Below are 26,060 nucleotides of genomic sequence, written 5' to 3' on the forward strand. Positions count from 1 at the left end.
TAGTACCTCACTCAGAATTGTCTATTTTAGTACCTCACTCAGGACTGTTTTAGTACCTCACTCAGAATTGTCTATTTTAGCCCCTCACTCAGGATTGTTTTAGTACCTCACTCAGAATTGTCTATTTTAGTACCTCACTCAGGACTGTTTTAGTACCTCACTCAGAATTGTCTATTTTAGCCCCTCACTCAGGATTGTTTTAGTACCTCACTCAGAATTGTCTATTTTAGCCCCTCACTCAGGACTGTCTGTTATAGCCCCTTACTCAGAACTAGTTTAGCTGGCAAAGGCTCTCCGGGGCCTCGGGCAGAAGAAGGTCCTTCTTGACACTTGAGGTCCTTTAATTGGAGTGGTCAGATCTCATTCCTGCAGTTTTGTAACTACCCCTACAGATCATGGGTGCTAAATTACTGAAGACCGCTTGGCAGTTCGAAAACTTCTTGCTTCTGAAGTGTGCCGAACCGTGTCCTGAGGATCTGCAGCAGGACCTTGGGAAGGCTTATGGGGGGTGGGCTGGGTATACAGTCCATAGCTTCTCTCATGTTGCCCAGAACATCCAAGGATAATGCAAAAAGGAAAAGGCGTGGCCAGACGGAGTGTTCAGTGTGTCCTTTGCTCCTCGTGGGGACCCTGGAAGGTTGGCCCCTGTGATGCCAAACTGAGTTGCTCTGGCCTGCCAATATCAAGCTATGCTTGGAGCCTTCTCTCAAATCCTGCAGGAAAAAAAACTGGCTGCTTGTTTCCGTGTTTGCAAGAGGTCTTCTAATGTGGCCACTGATTACAGTCTGGGAATTGCAGCACCTTTAGGAGTATGATCCTGCCTTGGCTACACTTGATACAAGTGTCTGAAGGGAGAGAATTAGACATTAGACTCGCAGGAACGTCAGCCTGTCAGTTACTGTCTCATTTCAAGTAAGATCCAGACCAGCCTCTTGGATTCTGTGAGGATCAGAAGTGGTGAAAGCTGCTAGAGGCTTCCAAGGTTTGCCTGGCTTCTGGACTGCCCCCAGCTGACTGCAACAGCATCTGGGTCAGTGGCCTTATTGATCTCTCACCACTGGCCCAGTCAACACAAGCCCATACCCCTTGCCACAAGAAGAGATCTGCAGGAGGCAAGGCTAATTCTGCACATGTTTGATAATGCACTTTCAATGCGCTTTTGCAGCTGGATTTTTCTGTGTGAAACAGGAAACTCCACTTCTGAAGTGCATTGAAAGTGCATTATCCAATATGTGCAGAACGAGCCTTTGTCTCTTCATTATTCCATTTTCCATTATTTCATTCTGGTCTTTGGACAGGAGAACAAACACTGCAGGGATTGTCACTTGTGGGGATGCTTCCATGTTTGGGTGGAGACAGACAGAACTAGCAACAAGCCTCTTTTAATTACTTCTTTCCACAACTGGGAAAGCGCCTGCCATTAATCACTAACCTTAACATTTTTATGACCCCCTATGTTTTTTGTGAAGGACAACTGAACCCAAAGGACAGATTTTTTTTTATTCTAACAAGGTACCATACAATCATCATCAACATGCTGCATATTTGTTGTGACGCTATTTACTAATTTACTACTACTTTACTCTCTCCTTATATCTGCATGCTTATGACTCTTGTTCCATTATCCGAGGAAGTGTGTGTGCACACAAAAGCTCACACCTTGAATAAAACTTTGTTGGTCTTAAAGGTGCCGCTGGACTCACATTTTGTTCAAAAATGTTAGTGTTTGAAAACAAAATTTTCCTATGACATACATAGGGTAAGCCAGCAGATGGCAGAACAGGATTACTTTACAAAGTTAGAAGTACAGTCCTTCTAAAGATAGATTCAAATGGGTAGCCCTGTTGGTCTGAAACAGGGGTGGGCAAACTGTGGCCCTCCAGATGTCCATGGACTACAATTCCCATGAGCCCCTGCCAGCAAATGCTGGCAGGGGCTCAAGGGATTTGTAGTCCATGGACATCTGGAGGGCCACAGTTTGCCCACCCCTGGGCTGAAGTATACCTTTCCTGCCACCTGCCAAGTGTTTGGAGAAAGCAGATGGGACCAGCTGGGATTTTGTCCAGGACAGCTTCTGATTGGCCATGCAGATCTTTTAAAAATGTTGCTTTGGCCGCAGTTAAGGATCTCCATGGTGTGACTGAAGGTGTGCTGTGTGTATTGAAGAAAAACAGTATGTTCATTTAAAAACATGTCTTCTACCTCAGTCAGTCAAGTACTTTATTGTATGCGGCCATAGGCCTGCACCAAATTAAAGGGGAATGTGGTGTGTGTGGAAAGGTAAACTTGAACATGACATTTGTTAAAAAAACATACCTAAAAAATTCTAAATCATTTACTTTCATTAAAATGTAACAATTTTCAAAAAAGATAAAATCTAAGTTGCATTGTAACTTTTTGGTATCGCGTTTGTTCTTATTTTCCTTGCAGCTGGAATTTGTCCTCAGGATCTGAGAATAAGGGACAAGCCAAAACACAGTGGCGGGGCTGGTTTATTCATGTAGCATGTGCTACAGGCCCTGTGCTTCCATGGTCTCCACGCTGTGTGTTCTCCCCCATGGATCAGGGCCGTAGCCTCTTTCCTCCACAATCTGTCTGCTCCCACCACAATTGCACTCTACTAGGGACCCACAAATCCTTAAATTGGCTCTGGTACTATGGGCCTGGCCATTCCTGCATAGTGGGGAAGATCCTCCATTGAATTTCCACAAATATGCTTTGCCATGGGTGGTTTGAGATAATGGCCAGTAAGAAGATCTGCTGTATATGCTACTTGAATAATGTTTGTGTAAGAATATCTACCAGATGAGTTCTCAAGTAATCTTTCTTCATAAATGTGAACCATGGGGTGCATTTTTAGATCTTCTACCTGAAATTTTGAAGAGTTACTATTAGAATTATGCATAACCTAACTCCCTGACATATTGTGGTTGTGCCCACCACTCTGCGTCAGAATTTCAAAAGTGCTCACAAACTGAACAAGGTTGGAGATCCCTGCCTTAAGTGCTCCATTGCTACACAAGATGAAAACGCTAAACTGTGATACCTGTATAACATGGAACAGGCATGGCCCATTCACTTTAGCCAGGGTAGAAGCAAATATTTAGAAGTCCACAGAACAGCCCCAAGGAATGTTGGTAGGCCAAACACTAGAAGCCAGTGGGAAATGGTGGAGTGTTTGGGAGACGAAACAACAACTCGAGTCTTCAGAGGTTTTAGAGCTCGATCCCACTGCGTCAGGATTGTAGTTCGGGCTTCCTTCCACTTCCCCGGTCCAGTCAGGCGGTACTGGTAAGAAGTGCAGGGGCCAAAGAAAACTTCGAAAGCTAATTTAGGATCTGTTAGGAACAGCAGCGGAACGTTGGGCTTGACGCCTAAGCAGGTAGCTATGTCATCCATATAGTCGATAAATATTGTCCGCACTTTGTCCTTGTCTGTGGGAATGCCCCTGAAACGGGAATGAAAGGAGGAGAGTGTCAGATTTCCAGGACAGTCCAATAAGGCCTCTTCAGTTACAATACAATACCTTTATTGGCATAGAGCAGATTAGCAGGATAAACAAAGTCAAGATACGTCAGACAGTTTAAATTTAAAAACTGAGGACAGAAATTCAGCCATAATAAAGGTGATGTTGGCGTCCTTATCACTCAGTAAAAATGGGCAAATTAGGTCTCTTTAATGGTTTCTCCGTTTTGGTATTAGGGGTATAATATGCCTTCTCTGTTCAGTGAACAAGGGACAATCCAATAAAATGTGTTGGATGGTGTCAGGAGAATATGATCCACAGGTGCATAGTCTGTTTTCGAAGGGGATCTTGGCAAATCTCCCTTGTAATACTTTGGATGGAAAGGCGTTAAGCCGAGCAAGCGAAAACGCTCTGCGATGGAGGGGATTTGCCAAGTTATGGAAATAAGCTGGCATTATCCCGTGCTTCACTTGGAGACCAAGCGCATGGGGAGAGCAAATTGCTGGCACAGTGGGATGGAGTTTTTGAAATTCCTCTTCAGTTGTGCTAGGGATTAGGGACCAGGCAAGCCAGATCTCAGAAGCTAAGCAGGACGGACCCTGTCTAATATTTGGATGAGAGACCTCCAAGGATTTGGGTGGGAGTTCCTCCAAGGAAAACTAGGGGTCATGATGGGGAGGCAGGCAATAGCAAATCTCCTTTGAACATCCCTTGCCCTGATGCTAGATAATCCTTATTTATTTGATTTATTTAATATCTCTACTGCCCTTCCATATGTCTCAGGGCGGTTTACATACAACAACATGGAGGGATACATGGAACAAATCTGTAAACCGCCCGTGGCGCCGCGGGCGTCACGGACTAAATAAAACAGTAAGGGGTCCTGGGGCGGGATGAGTCCGGGATGAGGAAGGGTCCAGATTGGACCCTTCCTCATGACAGACAATCGGAGGGACCAATTGGTCCCTCCGATTCCCAGCCCCAGGAACTGCGAGCCGCGCGCAGCGCGGCTCGCAGTTGCTCCCGGCCTGACGCGGCGAGAGGCGCGAAGCGCCTCTCGCCGTGTCAGGCCGCCGCCCAAGGGAGCGCAGAGCAGCCATCCGCGCTGCCCCAGAAGAGAGAGGGCGAGGAAGAGAGCGAGCGAGCGAGCGCGCTGGCCCCCGAGAGCCCCGCCGCCCCCGTCGCCAGACAGCTGGGCAGGGAGGCTTCTCTTTAAAAAGAGAAGCCGGCTCGCTGGGGCGGCGGTGTGACGCGGAGCCGCCACCCAGCCGCCCAGGGAGGCTGGGCAGGGAGCCCCCGGCAGTCAGCCAGGCAGGGAGGCTTCTCTTTAAAAAGAGAAGCCGGCTCACTGGGACGGCGGCGTGACGCGGAGCCGCCATCCGCGCTGCCCCAGAAGAGAGAGGGCGAGGAAGAGAGCGAGCGAGCGAGCGCACTGCCCCCCTGCCCAGCCTCCCTGGCCGGCTGGATGGCGGCTCCGCGTCACACCGCCACCCCAGCGAGTCGGCTTCTCTTTTTAAAGAGAAGCCTCCCTGCCCAGCTGTCTGGCGATGGGGGCGGCGGGACTCTCGGGGGCCGGCGCGCTCGCTCACTCCCTCTCTTCCTCGCCCTCTCTCTTCTGGGGCAGCGCGGATGGCGGCTCCGCGTCACGCCGCCGTCCCAGCGAGCTGGCTTCTCTTTTTAAAGAGAAGCCTCCCTGCCCGGCTGACTGCCTGCCTGCCCCGGACGCTGCTTCCAACGCACAGGCGCACGGCCCGACGGACAGCCAGGCGGGCGGGTGGAAGGAAAAGGTTGGCCGCAACGGTGGAGAGAGCATGACGGGAACTGTAGTCATGCGGTGGGAAGGACCGTGGCTGTGGAATGTGCGCGCTTTTCACTTCAGAGGTTCATCTGCTCCCACTCCCACAAAGTCAGTCTAGCGCCCATTTTATTACAAAATTAAATGGGCTTTTTTGCTAGGGGGCTCCCTGCCCGGCGGCCTGACGTGGCGAGAGGCGCTAAGCGCCTCTCGCCGCGTCAAGCCGCTGCCTGGGACAACTCCTGGACTCCTGGGTAACCGAGAAAAACAGAACTGCCGCTCGAGAAAAAGACCCGCCGAGAAAAAGAACCGCCGCCCGCCACCCAACTGAGCCCCCGAAGACCAGCAGAGAGCATCCAGGACCAGCGCAAGGGTGGTAAGTGGACCTGGGGTTCTGACTGGCCTTGGGAGGGAGGACCGCGGCGGCGCTTCTAGGGGGGTGGGGGGGGTTCTGAGAGAGGCGGTGGGTGGGTGGCTGGGAGCGTGTCCCTTACCCTTCCCCCTTCTCCCCTTCAAACCCCAACCAAAAACTGCAGGTAGTCCCCCCCCCCCCAAACCCACACTCACTGCTAGCGCCCATTGCATTTAGAACTGCAATGGGCTTGATTACTAGTTAATATATAACATAATATATAATATAGGCTCTGCTGGCTATGCTACACACACACACCATATCATAAATAAACAAACAGCTTAGGGTATAATGAACTCTATGATTCTAAACTTTGAGAGGTGGTATGGAGCCTACAGGAGTTGAGAATCTCTGTTCTTGTCTTTTTCCCCCACCATAGAAAACAATGGAGGTTGGATCATGGGTGGATCATGGGTGCCTGCAGAATTGGATCCCCTGATCCAATCTTTTTGAAACATGGGGGTTCTTTTGAGCAAAGACTTCCACAGACATGCTACAGATCTGGTGCCTTTACTTCAAACCCCCCCCCCAACCATGGAATAAACAAAAAGGCAAAATTTCCCATTGAATTAATGGTCACATAGGCTATAATGTCGCAGCCGAATCGCTGAATCACAATTCAGATAAGGCTAATTAAGATTGTTTAGTGCAGGGATGGGTGAATTGGCTCTGGTACGGCTGAAAAGTTGCCAAATCAGCATTAATTCAGATACTTTTCAGCTTATCCAAATCGAATTGCCCATCGCTACGTGAAATCAGTGTTCCACACAAAGGGCATATTGATAGCCCAATACAGTACTCCTGTTTTTCTGAGCAGCAGATGCATCCTGAAAACTGAGAAGGTGTTTTCAACCAACCTTATGGTGGCACTAGTTCTCTAGAGATAAAATGGCCAACAAAATTTAAATGAATACTGCGAGGAGAATTCACCCAATTTTATTTCCCAGGGCCCAGCTTTGGGGCAGGATTTCATTTCAGTGAGGGAGTGTCACCCTACGTCCAGAAGGCACACTCAACCCATTCAGCTTCCTACTGTTTTCCTTTCCCACTGGCCCTGATATGCCTTTAGAGTGCTATCTTAAATAGACTTCCACCCTTCTAAGATAATTTAACCTCAATGTACTGTGAACATTTGAGAATCTCTGACATGTCAAGTGGCATCCTTTTGTTTTGTTAAACCAGTTGTAAGAGTAGCAATGGCTGAATTATTGTCATCGTTAATGAAGCATTTTGTACCGTTTACGGAGAGCCTCCTTCTCTTTTGCGATTTCACTCATCTGCTGGTTGATTGCAGGTAGCGTACGTACTCCTAAGAACGGAAACCAATACAGTCTGCATCAACTTGTTGCTAGGATTTGAGACCCCTTTAATGAGAATCCCAAAGAGCTCTATTGGGCTAATACAGTAGGAAGGAAGGAAGGAAGGAAGGAAGGAAGGAAGGAAGGAAGGAAGGAAGGAAGGAAGGAAGGAAGGAAGGAAGGAAGGAAGGAAGGAAGGAAGGACGGACGGACGGACGGACGGACGGACGGACGTGAATATCCTGCATAGTGCAGGGGGTTGGACTAGATGACACATGAGGTCCCTTCCAACTCTATTACTCTATGATTCTATGTGGAAGCTTGTTCAGATTCCTATCAGTCTCAGGAAAAGTCATTGCCCAGGGGAGGTCAAACTGTAGCTCTCCAGATGACAATGAACTACAATTCCCATGAGCCCATTCTCATGGGGATTGTAGTCCATGGACAACTGGATGGATTGCCCCTGGCCCTTTCTAAAATGTCCGCTGCAGTTGCGAGGTATTATTTAAAACGTTGTTTCGCTGGCCTGATGCATGGAAAAAGAATTCCTTACTGCTTGGCTAGATTCCTGTCAATCTCAGGAAAGATGGCTGTAGCCCAGGGGGATAGGGGCTCATGGGAATTGTAGCCCATGGACATCTGGAGAGCCATAATTTGACCACCAAACAGAAGCAGAAGACCACATGAAAATGGGGGAGTCCAAACATCAAAAGTGGAAAATCCACTCGTTCCCAGAGTACCTTCTTGCCAAATCAACTTGCTCACCTTTAAATACACTAGTGACCCAGCGGGCCTGAATTTCCACAGCTGGCAGGATGGATCCGGTGACTGCGATGAAGCCCATGATCGCCAGCGTGGGCTTCTCCAGTTGAGGTGGGAAGATCTGCTTGTAGAGGGACATATTGCTTCCACAGACATTCTGAAGAGATTCTTCCAGAAAGGGGAAGGAAGGGGTGTAGCCTGTAGCAAAGATGACGGCATCGATGTCCTTTTCGACGGTCCCGTCGTCAAAGATGACCGAAGTCTCTGTGAACTCCTTCACATTTTGCTTTACCACCACAGAGCCGTAAAGGATACGGCTGGGTAGTTCATCGTTCAGAATTAATGATATCCATGAACTGTGAAGCAGGCAGAGGTGGGGAAACAACATTTACACGTCTTATAACCCCTGTTTTCTGTCACTGGCACTACTCCCAGGATGTAGATTGTTTATGGAAGATTAATGGGGGTATCTTTTGGAAATATTAAGCCTACACAAAAGCATGTAGACCTATTTCATCCCCTGCCCCTCAGCTGTTTTTTTTTTTTAATTGGCTGTCATTTCTTCTGCTGTGACTTTAAGGACAGCCATTTTTAAAACACAAGCTTCTAAAAAATAAAAAATGCAAAGCAAAAAATGTAAAATGAATTGGCATGAATCAGCATGCAGAACTCGGAAGGGGGAAAGGGGGAAAAACTAGGTTTGGTCAATTCCGTGAGGGGAATTTTTTTTTTTTCCAAACCTCAGGATTGAACCAGGGACCTTCAGATCTTCGGCTTAATACCCTCTGTTGACTGTACTGAAAGCTGGGGCAGAAAAATGACCTTCAGATGTCCTTCATGTTAGTTCTGTGAGGGAAAACAATTACTGCCCAAACCCAGGATTGAACCAGAGACCTTCTCATTTTACAGCCTAATGCTCTCTGAAGTGAGCTATTGACTATACTGAAAGTCAGAACAGAAAAACACTATATAAACCAGGGACCCAAGTCTTGTGGAGCTGCAGAGCATTGCTGGACTGAATACCTTTCTTTTAAAAAGCTGCCAAACCGCGCTGGACTATGCAACCCTAATAGGGATGTTTCTCTTCAACAAATTTGTAAGAGATCTTATTCCCCACGAAGGAGAGATCAACGTGCATTGGGAATCAGTATTATTTAGTGGATGGTTACTTCTTATACATTTCTAATCCCCCCACGCCAACTTTTTAAAGGAGGGCCAGGTTTCCCCATCCCTATACATGCAATTCAGAATACCTTTCCAGAGGAATCAAGCCGTAGTTCTCATGGTTAAACCACCGACCAAATATCTTTGTCATCATCTTTTTTGAGATGCCTGCTGGAAGCAGCTTCTGAATGGAATTCTTAAAGCGATTGGTGAAGATCATGTCGAAAGGCCAGCCAGCTTCCGAAATGCGGCTCATCACCCACGTTCCACTCCTGGTGCTGAGAAACACCTAAAGAGGATTCATAGAATCATAGAATCATAGAATTATAGAGTTGGAAGGGGCCATACAGGCCATCTAGTCCAACCCCCTGATCAACGCAGGATCAGCCCTAAGCATCCTAAAGCATCAAAGAAAAGTGTGTATCCAACCTTTGCTTGAAGACTGCCAGTGAGGGGGAGCTCACCACCTCCTTAGGCAGCCTATTCCACTGCTGAACTACTCTGACTGTGAAATTTTTTCCCCTGATATCTAGCCTATATCATTGTACTTCCAAACAAAGAGTATTGCTAGGGAGGGCCAAAGGCTCACCAGATCTCCGAGAATGGGCATGGGGTGGGGCGTGGAGCAGTGTGTAGCTAGGACTACACACACACATCTTTAAAAGGTAAAGGTAAAGGTATCCCCTGTGCAAGCACCGAGTCATGTCTGACCCTTGGGGTGACGCCCTCTAGCGTTTTCATGGCAGACTCAATACGGGGTGGTTTGCCAGTGCCTTCCCCAGTCATTACCGTTTACCCCCCAGCAAGCTGGGTACTCATTTTACCGACCTCGGAAGGATGGAAGGCTGAGTCGACCTTGAGCCGGCTGCTGGGATCGAACTCCCAGCCTCATGGGCAAAGTTTTCAGATGGCTGCCTTACCACTCTGCGCCACAAGAGGCTCGTCTTTTAGGGTTGTGCTATTGCCGTACTATAGCAGAAGTTCACTGTCCCTGCTTAAAACACATGGACAGCACAATAGCCAGTGATACGTAGATGTGGTAGGTGTGCCAGCAGGTAGAATGGCACAGCACAATGTCATATCAAGCACCCCGAAAAAACCAGAAGTGACCTCATTGAGACAAATGACAGTCTAGGAATCCCCCACCTTCTATGGTTTTTAGCAATCAGAAAGAATCTTAAGGCGTCGCATGACACAATGACATCATTTCCTTTTTTCTCTAGCCAGTCATAATGTTGTGACACAGTTCCTCCCTCCCTGTTTGCTCTAATGAGCAGCAATGGACGTTGAAAGACAGGAGATTGCCTGCCAATGGAGACAACCTGGTAGCCTTTGGATATGATCTTTAGTGACTATCTTGTCAAGCTACCTTAAGCCATGAGGCACACTCCTCCTCCAAGCCCTGACCAGAAATATGTGGAATAGATAAGGTATGCAATGCTCTGAACAGTCAGAGGCTTTGTCAGGTGACTGTATCTTATGGGATAGTATTTCCTGGCCAAGGGTAACTCAGCACAGCAGCTAACTCAGCACAGAGAGCCAGTTTGGTGCAGTGGTTAGGAGTGCAGACTTCTAATCTGGCATGCCACGTTCGATTCTGCACTCCCCCACATGCAGCCAGCTGGGTGACCTTGGGCTCGCCACGGCACTGATAAAACTGTTCTGACCGGGCAGTGATATCAAGGCCCTCTCAGCCTCACCCACCTCACAGGGTGTCTGTTGTGGGGAGAGGAAAGGGAAGGCAACTGTAAGCCGCTCTGAGCCTCCTTCGGGTAGGGAAAAGCGGCATATAAGAACCAACTCTTCTTCTTCTTCTTCTTCTTCTTCTTCTAAAGAACAGTTACCTTTGCAGCAGCCCGGCTGACCTCAGCAGCAATGTCCCCTCCAGTATTCCCAGCACCAACCACAAGAACTCTTTTCCGCTCGAACTCTGTCTCATCTTTGTACTCCCAGCTATGCAGGCAGCGTCCCTTAAATTTCTTGATGCCTGTGAAGAAGAAAGTGCAGACTTCCTCAGTCAATGCTGATTCTGTGAGCTTAGGCAGATTGTGGGTGGGTGGGCAGAAGTGATTGTGTCAGTGTTTGCCTCTTGTGATCCTTTCTTTTATGGCCAGGGAAATGCTGGTTGCCACTTTTATTTATTTTTTAATTAATTATGTTTGTAAACTGCCGCTCCCAAGCTGGCTCGTGGCATATAAAACATTTGATAAAATTTCCAAATATTCCCAACATACAATAAAATCCCCATAAAATCTTATCCCTTACAAACCCCTATAACAACAACTAAAACAACAATACAGTTGGCATTTAAACAAGTCACAAGTAACAACCAACAATTAAGATGGTGGTATTCCTCCCAGGCAATTCCTCCCAGGCATTGGTAAGGTTGTAGGAATTGGAGTCACCTTGGGGTCAGGAAGCAAATTTCTTCCAGGTGAGACTGGCCAGGAATTCTGGTGTGTGTGTGTTTTGAGGGGGGAATCATCTAGGCATGGAATTGGGGTCATTGTGAGTGGGCAGGTAGTTGTGAATTTCCAGCCTTCTGCAGGGGGTTAGACAGGATGACTCTGGAGGTCCCTTCCAACTCTATGGGGCTTTACGCACCGAGATCTTTGTAGCAAATTGGTCACTGAATGAAAAATCGCCATTTAAAATAGTGGAATTCGTCGTTATGCATACCTGCCTTTGTAGTGGAATCCAGTTGCGTTTTGTAGCGTTTCCCACAGGCTTCCGGTCTCGGCAGAAATCGCTAGAAAGGAAGCGCTATTGCCAAGCTCGTCCCACCCCTGGCCGTCAAGCAGCCAATGGGCAGCCGTTAGCATGCTCCCAAACAGCCCCTTTCCCTTTAAGAAAGGTTTTTTTAAAAAAAAAAAACAGACCCATTGCAACGAATCTGTGTAGATTCGTTGCAACGGAGAGACCCATCCAGCTGCCTAGTGTGTTTGAGCTGTCGTTTGATCGTTTGATTGTTGCCACGCTTCCTCCGAGTGAAAAAAAAAAATCCCCCCCCCTCTCACGGGCCCGATTTTCGGCAGAATGAATGTGTAAAAAATAAAGGGAAAATACATCAGCAAACGGGCTTTTATGTGGTTTGTGCTTAGTGACTAAAGGGGAGGGACTGAAGCCAGGGAAGCCTCTAAACAGAAAGAGGCTCGCTGGTGCGTTTATCCCCGCTCGCTCGGAGAAAAAAAAATGGCGATCGCTTCGCCGGAAGATCAGAGAAGAGAGCCAGGGGGAGGGACTTTGTAGAAACCGCAACAATGTTAACGCACAGGTCTTTTTCGCTAGTGTTGCAGATTGGTTGCAGGAGTGTATCGCTTTCCGGAGGGTGAATCCACTTTTGGGGATTTCCCTGAAAGCGCTACAAGGAAGCGCTTTTTGCAGATTGGTTTCAGGTGTGTGGCAGATTGTCGACGACGTTGTGCAAAACAGCAAATCAGTAGCGTTTTCAATTGGCAACCATTGTGCTATTTTGAAGGCGTGCAAAAAGCCCCTATGATTCTACAATTCTTTTGATGGGCAAGATATTTTCTCCCTGGCAGAAGTCTCCAAACATGTTAAGCCTGCGAACTCCTTTTCTGTTCTGAGAATGGCCCACGGCATATAGCTGCAACAAATGAAGGGGCCATCACAAAATGGCTGCCATGGCAGCCAATCATAAAACATTGGGTAGTTCTGAGCCAAGTGTTTTCCCCTGAGAGAGGCGGCTGCTTCTAGGTGAGTCTTTCCTGCAGACCTTCCGTGATGCCTTCTGCGGTCTTCTTTAGTGCACCAGGAAACTCATTAGTCAGACAAAATGGCCCCCACAGACACCACACTGGGATCCTTGCCACAGCACAATCACACAATTCCTATAGTGATCCAACTGTACACTGTAGTCTCAGCACTAACTGGACAGCCCCTTTCAGCCAAAACAGCCAAGGGGAACTTCCATGCTTAGAGACACTCTGTTACCTGCCAGGAACAGGCTGTAGGAGGGAATGTTGCCTTGGTATTGTGCCTCCAAGCTGCTCAGAGAGATCTAGCTGGCCCTCGCTAGTAAAGAAATGCAGAGGGAGAAGTGTTTGGGGGCTGTTTTCCCCAGATTTTGAGAAGCTGGGACTGCCCTTGGCAGGGAATTATTGACATAATTTTGGAGGAGCATGTGAAGAATTCCCAGCATGTGCCACTCCAGCAAAGGTAAAGAACTCCCTGTCTATTTTAGCTCCTCAAAACATTGTTAGGTGAGGCAGGAATTCCACACCTTTGTTTTTAAGTGCTAAGTGGCTTCCCCTGATGTTTAAAATGCCATTCCCTCTGGGTAATTGTGGGCAACACTCACCCAGACATAACTCCCCCTAAAATGTAACATTTTTGTCCCTAAGCTAGCGACTATCATTTTATCTAGTTCTATCAATCAGTAGAAAAGCTAGGGTTTTTTGTATCCCGCTTTACACTACCCAAAGGAGTCCCAAAGCACTGTCCCCTTCCTCTCCCCGCAACAGACACCCTGGGAGGTAGGTGGGGCTGAGAGAGCTCTAAGAGAACTTCTCTGAGAAAACAGACCTGAAAGAACTGTGGCCTGGCCCGAGGTCACTCAGCTGGCTGCATGTGGAGGAGCAGGGAATCAAACCTGGCTGTCCAGCCTGGAGGCTGTCACTCCTTAACCACAACACCATGCTGGCTCTCAAGCTAAATCTGAAGAAGTATTTTCTTTGATCTGTCCTATATCTACTGCATATCAACCATACCAGTCACTCCAAGCCCTAGCGCAGCCTTTCTCAACTGTTTTACTGTTTTACTGTTGAGAAACCCTTGAGACATTCTTCAGGCTTCAAGAAACCCCAGAAGTGTTGCAGTCATGGAGAATATGGTTGGGAAGCAGAGTTGTGGACACGCCCACACAGGGCCCCTCCCCTTCCCATCCCCTCCAGGCCCATCGTTGGCCATTTTGGGAGGGTGGGTGGGTCAACATGACCGCATATGATCATATCACCCGGTAAATGTTTAACAAATGTTCAAAAAGATATTAAAATTAACTAACTCCCACCCATTCAGGAAACCCTTCCAGGGCCGTCAAGAAACCCCAGGGTTTCATGAAACCCTGGCTGAGGAAGCCTGCCCTAGGATAATGTAATATTAACAAAGAACTGTGTTAATCTCTTTGTTGTGCATAACTTCCCTATGGATTGTGCCCCAACTGTCTCACACTCTGTCCCTGTCAGCTCCATTTCAGAGTACCCGAGAGCGACACACTTATCCCTTATTATGGCCCCTGCAAATGGAAGTCCAGCTTACTATTGATCACAATCCCATCTTCATGCCAAACTAGACAATACTGCACCTACCATCGGGACAAGGCACCATTGCAGAGTCTTTAAAAAAGAAAACTTTTGAAATCACCACAGTGGCCCAATCCTTCCAGGGACAAGAGAGCAGAGGGAATGAGAAGAATCAGTGTCTCTCAGCCTCACCTACTTCACAGGAAAAGGAAGGTGATCGTAAGCCACTCTGAGACTCCTTCAGGTAGAGAAAACTGGCATAGGAGAACCACCTCTTCTTCTAAAAGTTGAAGGTATTAGATTTGTGAGATTATAGTTCATGCTTCTTCCACTAGCGAGCAAGGAAGTTGCCTTAGAACATGTTACAGTTTCCAGTCATGCGTTCCTAACATACCAGGAAAAGAATCCAGTGGAAGATTTGGCTCTGCATAACGGCCACTGCAAACCATGACAGCATCAAAGATGGCCGATCCCCGTTGTCCGTCCTTCTCAGTACATACCACCCATTGTCCTGTGGCTGTGAAATCTGGATGTTTTTGGATGCTGAGTACTGTGGTCTTGTACGACGTGAAGGAAGAGAAGAAAGTGTTGTTACTCGCATTATAATAGTCTTAAACATTCAGGAGTCTGCTGTATTTTGTGTGATTTTGTGGAGATGTGTGAATGCGTAGAACTGAGGAGACTCTCGGGGGGGGGGGGAACCTAGGGCAGAGGTGGCCAAATTGTGGCTCTCCAAATGTCCATGGACTACAATTACTGTGAGCCCCTGCCAGCATGGTGCTAGCAGAGGCTCATGGTAATTTTAGTCCTTGGACATCTGGAGAGTCATGGTTTGGCCATCCCTGATCTAGTGGGATGATGGGCCTTCTGCTTCTCTTGTTTGGTGTTATATGTAGTTCTTGTCAATCCCACATAGGGACCTATCCCCAGTTCAATTACGGTACTTACTTCTCTCACTGTCCACACCAATAATTTAAACTGGTTTCTCTATCCTTCACCCTTTTTCCTGCACCAAATTCTCAGCACCTTCCCAAACCTGCAGCTCAGGTTTCCTTGACAGAAACTGTCCGAGAAATTTTCAGAATCTTTTCAATTTATAGTGCAGATATTACATAGACCATAAACCTGGGGGGTTGGGGAGGGATTAAAAATCTGTGCCAGCCCCAAAGACCTCACTTGTGGAGGACCATTTCTCATCCCACCCCAATTCCCCCCTCACCTTCAAGTGTATGTAAGGACCATTTCCCACCCCCAACCCAATTCCCCCCCTCACCTTCAAGTGGATGTAAGGACCATTTCCCACCCCCAACCCAATTCCCCCCTCACCTTCAAGTGGATGTAAGGACCATTTCCCACCCCCAACCCAATTCCCCCCTCACCTTCAAGTGTATGTAAGGACCATTTCCCACCCCCAACCCAATTCCCCCCTCACCTTCAAGTGTATGTAGTCCACAAGATGGAAGTGTTCAGCATACATTCTGAGGTACTCCAGAAGCAAGGAGTGATGTAGGAAGTTGGGGCAGCCCTCCGGGAATGGAAAATCGCTAAAGGAGGTCATTTCTTTCGATGTGTTGGTTATTACAGATTTGTATACATTAGTCCTTCCTTCTTCAGGAATTTCCTATAGGGGAACAGCAGTTACATGAACAAGAGTTGAGGGCAACAAAGATGGTGAAGGGTTTGGAGACCAAGACGTATGAAGAAAGGTTGTGGGAGCTTAGTGTGTTTAGCCTGGAGAGGAGACAACTGAGAGGGGATCTTATAGCCATCTTCAAGTATTTAAAAGGCTGCCATATCGAGGATGGAGCAGAGTTGTTCTCTCTTGCCCCGGAGAGATGGACCAGAACCAATGGGATGAAATCTGCAGGAGACCGAAATTTATATGACATGGTATTCTCAATCTCCATGTATAAATGAGAAAAAAGTGGCAGGGCTTCATTGCAGGAATTGTAAGGGAGCAACCAGGCATGGGTAAGCTGCTAGCTTCGTGACACATATCTGGATTGCAGGGCCTGCAAGATGGAACTCTTCCACCAAGCGTTTACTTGGGGCCAATGACCCTGTATCATCTATGTGTGTCCCTCCCCCCCTGACAAAACTCCCTCCATAGAGACAACCAGACTGGGAAAGACCTACCAGCAGTGACTAACACTTGGGTGGTAAGACAACGACCGATGCTGTTTATTGCTGCTGCTAATTTGTTAATAGGTTGTAAATTGTTGTAATGCTATTGTTTGGATGTTTTTTTCTGCTGTTTGAATCACTTGCTACTGATAAACTATGTATGTATGCCACCCTGAGCTGGTCTCAGAAGGGTCGTTTAGAAATCTAATAAATAATAATAATAACAATAACATCAACAACAATAACAACAACAACAACAGAATCATAGAGTTAGAAGGAACCTCCAGGGTTATCTAGACTAACCTCTGAAAAATGCAGAAAATTCGCAGCTACCTGCCTACCCACAGTGACCCCAATTCCATGCCCAGATGATGCCTTCCCCCCAAAAAACCCCCAAGAATCCCTGGCCAGTCTGGCCTGGATGAAATTCACTTTCCGATCCCAATAAAAACAACAACAACAATATGCAGTATTTAATAGCAGTTCATTCATTCATAGCCATGAATTCCAAATGACTCTCAGCCCCCTTGTGGAAGTTCGACCTTTCTCAGCACAGGGTCATAAATAACTTATTTTCCCTATGGGGGAAAAGTAGTGAAATTGTACCCCCGCCCCCACCACATTGTCTTCCCGGTGCACTTTGTCCCCATCTCTGTGCCTCTGATCTCACAGTTTTCCTCTTCAGTGTAGTTATACTTGGGAGTTCCCTATGCAAATCTTTACAGCTACCTGGTGAAACTGGTCCCTGTTATGATCACCGAATTGCAGACAGGAAGAGAAGAAGTTCTGGAGGCAGGGAGCAAGAGTGCTGTTTCATTCTGACCACCTAGGTGTTGGGGGTCACCTGAGGTATCTCCTCCGTCCCCCGCATAGATCCACTACCTGTAATAGGAGCCTGTATAGCTAGATTGCTGTGCCCAAGGCAATATCAGGTTTTACTGAGTATCCCTCTTGCAGAATGTTTCCAAATCCTGCCCCAGCAGCAGGCCTGGATAAGCCCTCAGGCCTTATTTCAACATCTGGTGATTATGTTCATGTGCTTCCAAGGAAAGAGACTTGTCATATCTTGAGACCAGAAGAAGGGATTTCACTGTTGTGCATTCAAAGGCGCATGTAATGCAAATCTTTGAGGATTTCCTCACCGCCACCCACAGTAGTAGAAGAAGAGGAGCTGTTTTATTTATACCTTGCTCAAAGGAGGTCCCGAACAATTTACAAACACCCCTTCCTTCCTCTCCTCACAACAAACGCCCTGTGAGGTAGGTGAGACTGAGCGAGCTCTGAGAGAACCGTGACTTGTTCAAGGTCACCAAGATGGCTGCATGTGGTGGAGGAGTGAAGAATTAAACCTGGTTATCCAGATTAAAGGCCACCTCTCTTAACCACTATACCTCGCTAATAAAATATGAGTAGTTGATTTTGGCCCAGGCTAGCCCAATGTTGTCAGATTTCCGAAGCTAAACAGAGTGAGTCATGATAAGTATTTAGATGGGAGACTGCCAGCGTACAGACACATTTCCCTTCCTCTCCTCTCAACAGGCACCCTGTGAGATAGGCTGGTCTGAGAAAACCCTACAAGGACTGTAGAGAGACGGTCTGTAGCCACTTCTGTGACTAGCCCAAGCTCACTCAGCTGTTTGCATGTGAAAGGGTGGGGACTTCTCTAGGGTTGCCAGTTCTGAGTTGGGAAATTCCTAGAAATTCGGGAGGGGACCCTAAGGAGAGCTAGAACCTCATGAGGTTATAATGCTATATGAATTCTGATCTCTGTAGTCCAGGCTTTCCCAACCAGGGTTTTGTAAACCCCTGGGATTTCTTTACACCCCTCGAAGGGTTTCTTGATGGGGTTGGAGTTAATTTCTTTTTAAACATTTTTTTTAATTTGTTAAACTTTGATCGGATGATACGACCCTGTATGGTCATGTCGACCCACCCACCCCCTCCCAAAATAGCCAATGATGGGCCTGGAGGGGGTGGGGAGGGGAGGGGAGGGGCCCCGTGTGAACGTGTCCACAGCTCTGCTTCCCAACCGTATTTTGCACAATGGAGCCAATGCCGGGGTTTCTTGAAGCCTGAAGAATGTTTCAGAGGTTTCTCAATGTTAAAAAATATTAAAACTGCTGTAGTTTGTGATTCTGGGAGATCACCAGACCCCCCCACCTGGAGACTGGCAGTTCCTACCAACCCAGCCCCCCCCCCCCCCGTTCACTTTTAATAGAAGTCCTGGTCGGTGAATCCAGTGCCCCCCCCTTGCCCTTCCCTCCCCGTTTTGGGTAGATTCTCTGCCAATTTTCATTCTCCGTTTATTTACAGTTCACTGCCCACAGCTCCGTTCCCCTGGTGTGCAGCCTATTCACCCCCTCAGACAGCACTACGGGCTCCAGGCTTAGCTCAAAAACACAGCAAGGGAGTTTCCAAAACAGCGACTTCCTTCCGAGCCTGAGTTCCACTCACCTGGAATTGCCAAAGTCCCCCGATGCTGCTGCTCTTCTCAAAACAGGTGGGCTCCAGGCCTTCATCCAGACAGCACTTAAGGGAGGCCAGCCCACTGACCCCAGCCCCGATGATAGCCACCTTCTTAGCCATGCTGTCCGGGAAGGGGCTGTTCAGGGCCCCTGCCTCAAAGGAAAGGAGCTGGCATTAGTTTATACTTGACGGTCTCTTTTGCCTGCCCAGGCAGAGTGCAAAGTTCACCTGAAGTTGCCGGGTTATTTCCTCCAAGTTATTCTGGTCTCGTAGAACTGGTATTTTTCAACCTTGCGGCCTTTCTCTAAACACTGCTGCTGATTGGGCTGGCCGTAATCCCCGTTTATGTCCATATGTCGCCCAGGACCGTTCAAAAAGAGTGTCGTGTGTATTTAAAGCAGAGGGAAACTCTGGAGTACTTTCCCCCCTTCAGTTTTTCTCTGCCACCACAGCTGCTTCTTTTTGCTCCAAATCCGCATCCTCTGAATGCTCACCGTGGCTGAGCTGCCCCCAGAAGCATCTGTGAAACCCAGTCAGGCTTTTTAGGAACCCCAAGGAGGAGATGACGGCGTTTCAGATCTGCGTTCTCCTTGGACAGGGTTATTTAGGAACTCTAAGGAACTGAAGAGGAAGGGTGAGGCAGTTAAGGCCGGGGAGTGTAGGAAGTTTCACAAACGGGTTGCGAAATGGGGAAATTTCGGATTTGCACTTGCATTGAAAAACAGGAGTTAACGGAACTCTGTCTAAATCCTTCTCTGCTTTCTGGTTCATCCTGACTCATTCTCTCTCTCTCCTTTCAGAGCTCCTGTTCACCCAGCAGTTCAAAAGGGCAGGACTCCCAGAGACAAATTTGCAATGTAAATACAGTGGCCAGCTCTGGGTTGTGGAAGACCTGGAGATTTGGGGGGTGGAGCCGGGGGAGGGTGGATTTGGGGTGGGGAGTGACCTCGGTGGAGTATATTGCTATGGAGTCCAGCCTCCAAAGCAGTCTTTTCCTCTAGGGGAATTGATTTCTGTTTCCTGCTGGAGATGAACTGTAAAGCTGGGGGTTCCCCAGGTCCCACCTGGGGAGAGGCATCCCTAAAAACCAGCAACTCATCTAGGGCTGCTAAACTCCAGCCAAAGGCTAGAGATCTCGTGGACTTGCAGGTAACCTTCAGACTACAGAGATCAGTTCTTCCTGGAGAAAATAGTTGATTTGGAGGGCAGACTCTATGGCCCTTTGCAGTGCTGAGGTCTCTTGCCCCATTCTCCACACCAAAATCTATAGGAATTTGCCAACTCAGAACTGGCATCTATACTACCAGCAGAGAATCCTGCCTCTGCCAGGCTATTGCTTTTGAGAGCCGGCTTGGTGTTGTGGTTAAGAATGGCAGTCTGTAATCTTGAGAGACGGCTTGAGTCCCCACTCCTCCTCCACATGCAGCCAGCAGGGTGACCTTAGGCCAGTCACAGTTCTGTCAGAGCTCTCTCAGACCATTTCTGCATTAAGAAGCAAACTTGTTTTAGCCTTGTTTTGCATTTCCTTTGGATATTGTGAGTGGACTCTAGCGTTTCTGCACTTGGGCTTTCCTCCTCTTATTTCCTAAGCTGAAATTTGCGACATGCTTTCTGCACTGTCTGATGAAGGCAGCCTCCCATCATGCTTTGTTCCCTTCCCCTTTTCCAAAGTGTGTTGTTTGCAAAATGGTGCCTGCTTGCATCTTTGTTTTTTGTTGCGCCCCTTAATCCCACCCCTCCGTGTCCTTAGTCACCTTCCCCCATTTCCCCCCCAAAGTGACCTGAATGTTTGTTTTTTTTCATTTGAACCACATTTTTATGGCTTATTTCAATTTGCGGATTGTGGTTCAGCCACAAATCAATACAAACCAGGAGGTTGGTTCATAAACAGAACCAGTTGATACAGAAGAAGAGTGGGTTCTTATATGCTGCTTTTCTCTACCAGAGGAGGCTCAAAGTGGCTTACAGTCCCCTTCCCTCTCCCCACAACAGACACCCTGTGAGGTGGGTGAGGCTGAGAGAGCTCTGATATTACTGCTCGGTCAGAACAGCTTTATCAGTGCTGTGGAGAGCCCAAGGTTTGTGAATTACGAATCAGCCAAAATTAATCATGAACATTTGTTCATGAGCCAGGTCATGCCTATCCCTACTTACCATACCCAATAGAAACTCCTACGGTAACCTGCCTTCCCAAACAAAGTAAACCCTGTAATGCTGTGCCTAGACCATCTTCTTGCTCAGAACAGAGGAGGTACTATGAGAGGAGTGACAATATATTCTCCTTCTGAGGTGGAGGACATCTTGGATGGGTTTTCCCGCCATTTTCTCAGGGAGGCAGGATAAAAAATTCTCAAGTGCAGTGAGAACTTTCTGAGTCAGTAGAATATTCTCCATCCTCGTTAAATGCAGAAGACGGGCTTGGAAAACGCATAATGCTGTTTTCTGAAGCAGTCGAAGAATGCGTTTCTAAAATCCCAACCGTCTCTTCCAATATACTACCCCTCTGTGAATCTTCTTAAATAAAGTCTCCTTAAAATGACTTGTTGGACGTATTTCACTCCTCACATGATAACCAGCATGCCTAAGAAGGGTGAAGCATATTGATGCTCCTACAAGGGCTGGGAGTACTTTAGTGTTTGATTGACCTCTCCAGAAATACAAGGCCACTGGGCCAAAAATTGGCATATATAATCAAGTTAGCAACAAACAATTGTGGGGTATTTTAGTGGTCAGCATGTCTGGCTGAGATCTGGGTTCAGCTCCTGTACTCTTTTTCTTTGTAATAGTATTTTTTTAAAGAAAATTAATTTCTTGCACTCCAGATTTCTTAGAGCTAGAGAGTGAGTCAGACTAGATGACCCTGGAGATCCCTCCCAACTCCACGATTCTATGTTTGATTAAAGTAACCACGGGGTAAAAATGCAAAGGACAAAGTTTAGCAGGTAGGGGAAGGAAACCACAAGTCCTGGAAATCCTTTTGGTTATTGTATTTATTAATTTTTGGAACGATGGATACAAGTGCTTTGATATATCATAAAGTCCTTCATTTCGATATTGTTTCTGCCTTAGGCTGCAATGGTTAAACATCTCTGTTTCCCCCCTTTCACTATTTGATACCTTAGTTGGGGGGGGGGATGATATCTTGCTGCTGTTGTTAATGAACCAAGCTAAAAACAGAATTGAAGCTTATAAAAATGCTTTGTAAACGCATGTAGTTCAGCAAGTGATCAAAGCATGTAAGCAGTTCTCATTTGGGTTGTGAGAAAGGTCCGGAGGAGCCACTTCAGAAAAAAGGGAGAGACAATCATCTTCATTCAGATAGTTTGAAAAAGAAATTGCACGGGGTCAGGGATACCATTGACCATTAAACATGGTAGCTCTGGATACAGAGCAGGAATACTTCTGTATACCAATTGCCGCTCTTTTTGAGATCTTCCTGAAAGCACCTGGCAGGTGACTGGTAGAAACACGATGCTGCATCATTGGTCTCCTCAAAGGGCCCTGGAGCTCCCCCTGACATTAATCTCAAAGACAGCGATTTTCACCTGAAATGCAGGGCTCCTCTTTATATTGCTGATATCACTGATGCATAACTTGCAAATCTAATGCTGTGGATTACAGAGTAAACGATTGTTCTGAAAGTGAGAGACACTGGAAGTGAGAGAAGAATTAGTGCATTTACAAAACTCCAAATACAAAGTGATTTGCATACAAACGGCAAAGAAAAGTGCAAATAGTGCAGAAACAGGTAAATACAGGAGCGGTTCAGACAGTACAGCAGCCCTACATATGCTAAGAAAAGTGTGTGTGGGAGGGGAGAATAACGTCTTACCACCCCATCCACCATGCGCTCCAGCACCATGGGACATCCATAAAGTAGCATAAAACCCAACCTGATCCAATGTGCACATGGTTAGAATCCTAGATTAAAGGGACGATTTCAACTGTGCCTATGATTCCATTCTGTTGCAGCAAAATTAAACAGAAGTATTCAAAGAGGCTTCAAATGGAGGGAGCAACTCAGAATGCCTGGGCAATGTAAATATAGTGGCCAGCTCTGGATGGGGAAATCCCTGGAGATGTTGGAGGTGGAACGGGGAGAGGGCAGGGTTTGGGGGCAGGGAGAGACCTCAGTGGAGTATAATGCTATGAAGTCCACCCTCCAAAGCAGCCATTTTCTCCAGGGGAACTGATCGCTTTAGTCTGGAGATGAGCTATAGTTCTGGGAGATCCACAGGACCCACCTGCGAACTGACATCCCTAACTAGGGGAAGGCTTTGGTCTCTACACCCTGTTGTTGGCTGTCCAGAGGAAGTGGTTGGCTGCTGTGCGCCCTGTAGAAGATGACAGACAGAAAGCCGGTACCAGGAAAGGCAGAAAGCCCTAAAGCTGTCAGAACTAATTGAAACCATAGAAGATCCCAACTAAGACCACTAAGAAGGCCAGAGCTTTCAGCAAGTATCCAATGAAATCGGACGAGTCTTCTACCACCCGGGTTCTTATGGGCTTCATGGTCCGCTTCCACTGGTTCATGATGGCCTCTCTGGCTCCATCCCACTTCCCTGGTCCAGTTAGGCGGAACTGGTAGGGGGAACAAGGCCCAAAGAAGATCTTCATGGCCAACTTGGGATCACTGAGCAGCAGAGCGGGCACGCTGGGCTTTATGCCGATAGCGCAAGCCAGCTGGTCCATGTAAACAAGGCAATCTACTTTCAGAATCTCATCATAGGTCAAGCCAAACCTGCACCGAAGAATGGAAAAGGGGAAAGAAAGGGTAGCAGGTGAAAATCCAAGGCACGGGATTTGAGTACTTTGTTCCCAATCACCTGCACAGGTAAAAATTGCCTGGTCCTTTGATGCTGCTGGCGGGGTATGGGTAGAAGCATTCCAGGAGTGGGGAGGAGTGCCATGATGTGCTGACATTACCTGGAAGTGACACTGGAGACAACAGAGGAGACACTCTGGCTTTTAGGCTAATCTCTATGGCAGAATCTTCTTCATACCATAGAGTTTTGGCCCAGAGGAGTGTCACCTCCTAATGACCCCAATGTGCCAGTGTCCCTTCTGACAGATGTCATCATGTCACAATGTTCTTCAACATTTGGGTGAGTTGTATGTTTGTGTGTGTGTGGGGGGGGAAGTGCATCTGGAAAGTGCGGGATCCCCACCTGGACCAGTAGACCTGGCAGCCCTATGTACAGGAAATAGGGAGTTCCGGTCTTCACCACAGGGTCTGTAGGAAATGGGAAATGTCTACAGTTTTTTCAGAAAAACCTATGTGGCAATACATATGGTAAAAACCTAGGGTATCTCTTTAAGTAAAAGCACAGTGTTATCGCCTTGGTATAAGTATTCTAAATCAATACGTTGCAAGGTTGATAACTATCTCAGTTGTTGTGAAACAACCACATAATTTAAAGGATGGCGTGGTCTTATGGGGAGAGTGGCTGGGCAGCTTTTTCAACCTTTTGACCATGGAGGACCCAGAATTCGGCAGAATTTTGAGCGGGGAGGGACCTCAGTGGAGCATAATGCTATGGAGTCCATTCTCCCAAACAGCTATTTTCTCCAGGGGAACTGATCGCTTTAGTCTGGAGATGAGCTATAGTTCTGGGAGATCCACAGGACCCACCTGTGGACTGACATCCCTAACTAGGGGAAGGCTTTGGTCTCTACATGCTGTTGTTGGCCGTCCAGAGGAAGTGGTTGGCTGCTGTGCGCCCTGTAGAAGATGACAGACAGAAAGCCGGTACCAGGAAAGGCAGAAAGCCCTAAAGCTGTCAGAACTAATTGAAACCATAGAAGATCCCAACAAAGACCACTAAAAAGGCCAGAGCTTTCAGGAAGTATCCAATGAAATTGGACGAGTCTTCTACCACCCGGGTTCTTATGGGCTTCAGGGTCCGCTTCCACTGGTTCATGATGGCCTCTCTGGCTCCATCCCACTTTCCTGGTCCGGTCAGGCGGAACTGGAAGGGGGAACAAGGCCCAAAGAAGATCTTCATGGCCAACTTGGGATCACTGAGCAGCAGAGCGGGCACGCTGGGCTTTATGCCGATAGCGCAAGCCAGCTGGTCCAAGTAAACAAGCCAATCTATTTTCAGAGCCTCATCATAGGTCAAGCCGAACCTTCACCGAAGAATGGAAAAGGGAAAAGAAAGGGTAGCAGGTGAAAATCCAAGGCACAGGATTAGAGTACTTTGTTCCCAAAAAAATTGCCAGGTCCTTTGATGCTGCTGGTGGCAGATGGGCAGAAGTATTCCAGGAGTGGGGAGGAGTTTCATGATGTGCTGACATCAACTGGAAGTGACACTGGAGAGAACAGAGGTGACACTCTGGCTTTTGGGCTAAACTCTATGGCAGAATTTGCTTCATAACATAGAGTATTCTAAATCAATAAGTTGCAAGGTTGATAACTTTCTCAGTTGATATGAAACAACCAGATCATTTAAAGACTCTGGATGGCTTGGTCTTATGGGGAGAGTGGCTGGGCACCTTTTTCAACCTTTTGACTATGGAGGACCCAACAGCCAGTAGGATTTGGGGCAGGGAGGGACCTCAGTGGAGTATAATGCTGTGGGGTCCACCCTCCAAAGCAGCGATTTTCTCCAGAGGAACTGATCTCTGTCGCTTGAAGATGAGCTATAATCTTTCTTTCTTTCTCTTCTTTCTTTCTTTCCTTCATTTATATACCACCCTCCCCAGGTCTCACCTGGAGGCTGGCATCTCTAGTACCATACTTACCCAGCATGTGAAGGTTGGGTATTCCCTTTCCTCCATCCTGTCTCTATTGGCCATCAATGTCCTTGGGTAGCCCAAGTTTTAGTATTGTTCTGTCTCCAGCCCATGCATGTTTTTTCCCCCTATACTTCTTCTAAGTGTCCTTGGCGGGCCTCTTTGAATTATGCCTGGAGGTCACCAGAGGAGGCATGCGCTTTCTTGATTCATCCAAAGCCCTCACTTTGTTTTGAAAAAGAGATATGAGCAGAGAAAGCAAGTCCTAAGGCAGAGAGTGATGGATTCTGAGCAGTGGGCAGATTTAGGGGACACCAGCTTTCCTGACCACAGGTGTACAGTTTCTCCAGCTTCATCTCTCTCCCAACTGGAGCTTATTAGTCACAGGAAGGCTTTCCCCTGGCTAGATGCCAAGTCATTCCTTCAGTGGCTTTGGGGGTCTGATATTTAAAGGTCCCCAAGGTAGATGACAGTCTATGTCCTTGTGGATCAGGGAAGACAGAAACTATGGGACGTGTTTCTCCATTGGCCCTTATACAAACAGCCTCTTCTCAAGTTTATTTTCCTCGCTCTTAGC

General features: G+C 47.4%; 2 protein-coding genes across 3 annotated transcripts in view; both read right to left on the reverse strand.

The window, feature by feature from the left end:
- Positions 1-2,324: 2,324 nt before the first annotated feature.
- Positions 2,325-19,479, reverse strand: LOC143835091 (dimethylaniline monooxygenase [N-oxide-forming] 4-like). The gene is made up of 8 exons (XM_077332243.1): positions 18,737-19,479; positions 15,591-15,779; positions 14,553-14,715; positions 10,742-10,884; positions 8,987-9,186; positions 7,737-8,089; positions 6,910-6,982; positions 2,325-3,448 (listed from the first exon to the last, which is right to left on the reverse strand). The coding sequence occupies exons 1-8, from the start codon at positions 18,866-18,868 to the stop codon at positions 3,076-3,078; spliced, it is 1,626 nt and encodes a 541-aa protein (XP_077188358.1). The 5' UTR covers positions 18,869-19,479; the 3' UTR covers positions 2,325-3,075.
- Positions 19,480-21,720: 2,241 nt separating this feature from the next.
- Positions 21,721-26,060, reverse strand: part of FMO1 (flavin containing dimethylaniline monoxygenase 1) — a 29,772-nt gene continuing 25,432 nt past the window's right edge. The window contains exon 9 of one of the 2 annotated variants that reach the window (XM_077332244.1): positions 21,721-23,489. In XM_077332244.1, coding sequence (XP_077188359.1) covers positions 23,147-23,489 — 343 coding nt within the window. In that variant the 3' untranslated portion in view covers positions 21,721-23,146. Of the gene's footprint in view, positions 23,490-23,668; positions 24,878-26,060 lie in introns of those variants that run through there. The other variant, XM_077332246.1, reaches the window with a different exon arrangement.

The sequence above is a fragment of the Paroedura picta genome, chromosome 4 (assembly GCF_049243985.1).
Source record: "Paroedura picta isolate Pp20150507F chromosome 4, Ppicta_v3.0, whole genome shotgun sequence".
NCBI lineage: Eukaryota > Metazoa > Chordata > Lepidosauria > Squamata > Gekkonidae > Paroedura > Paroedura picta.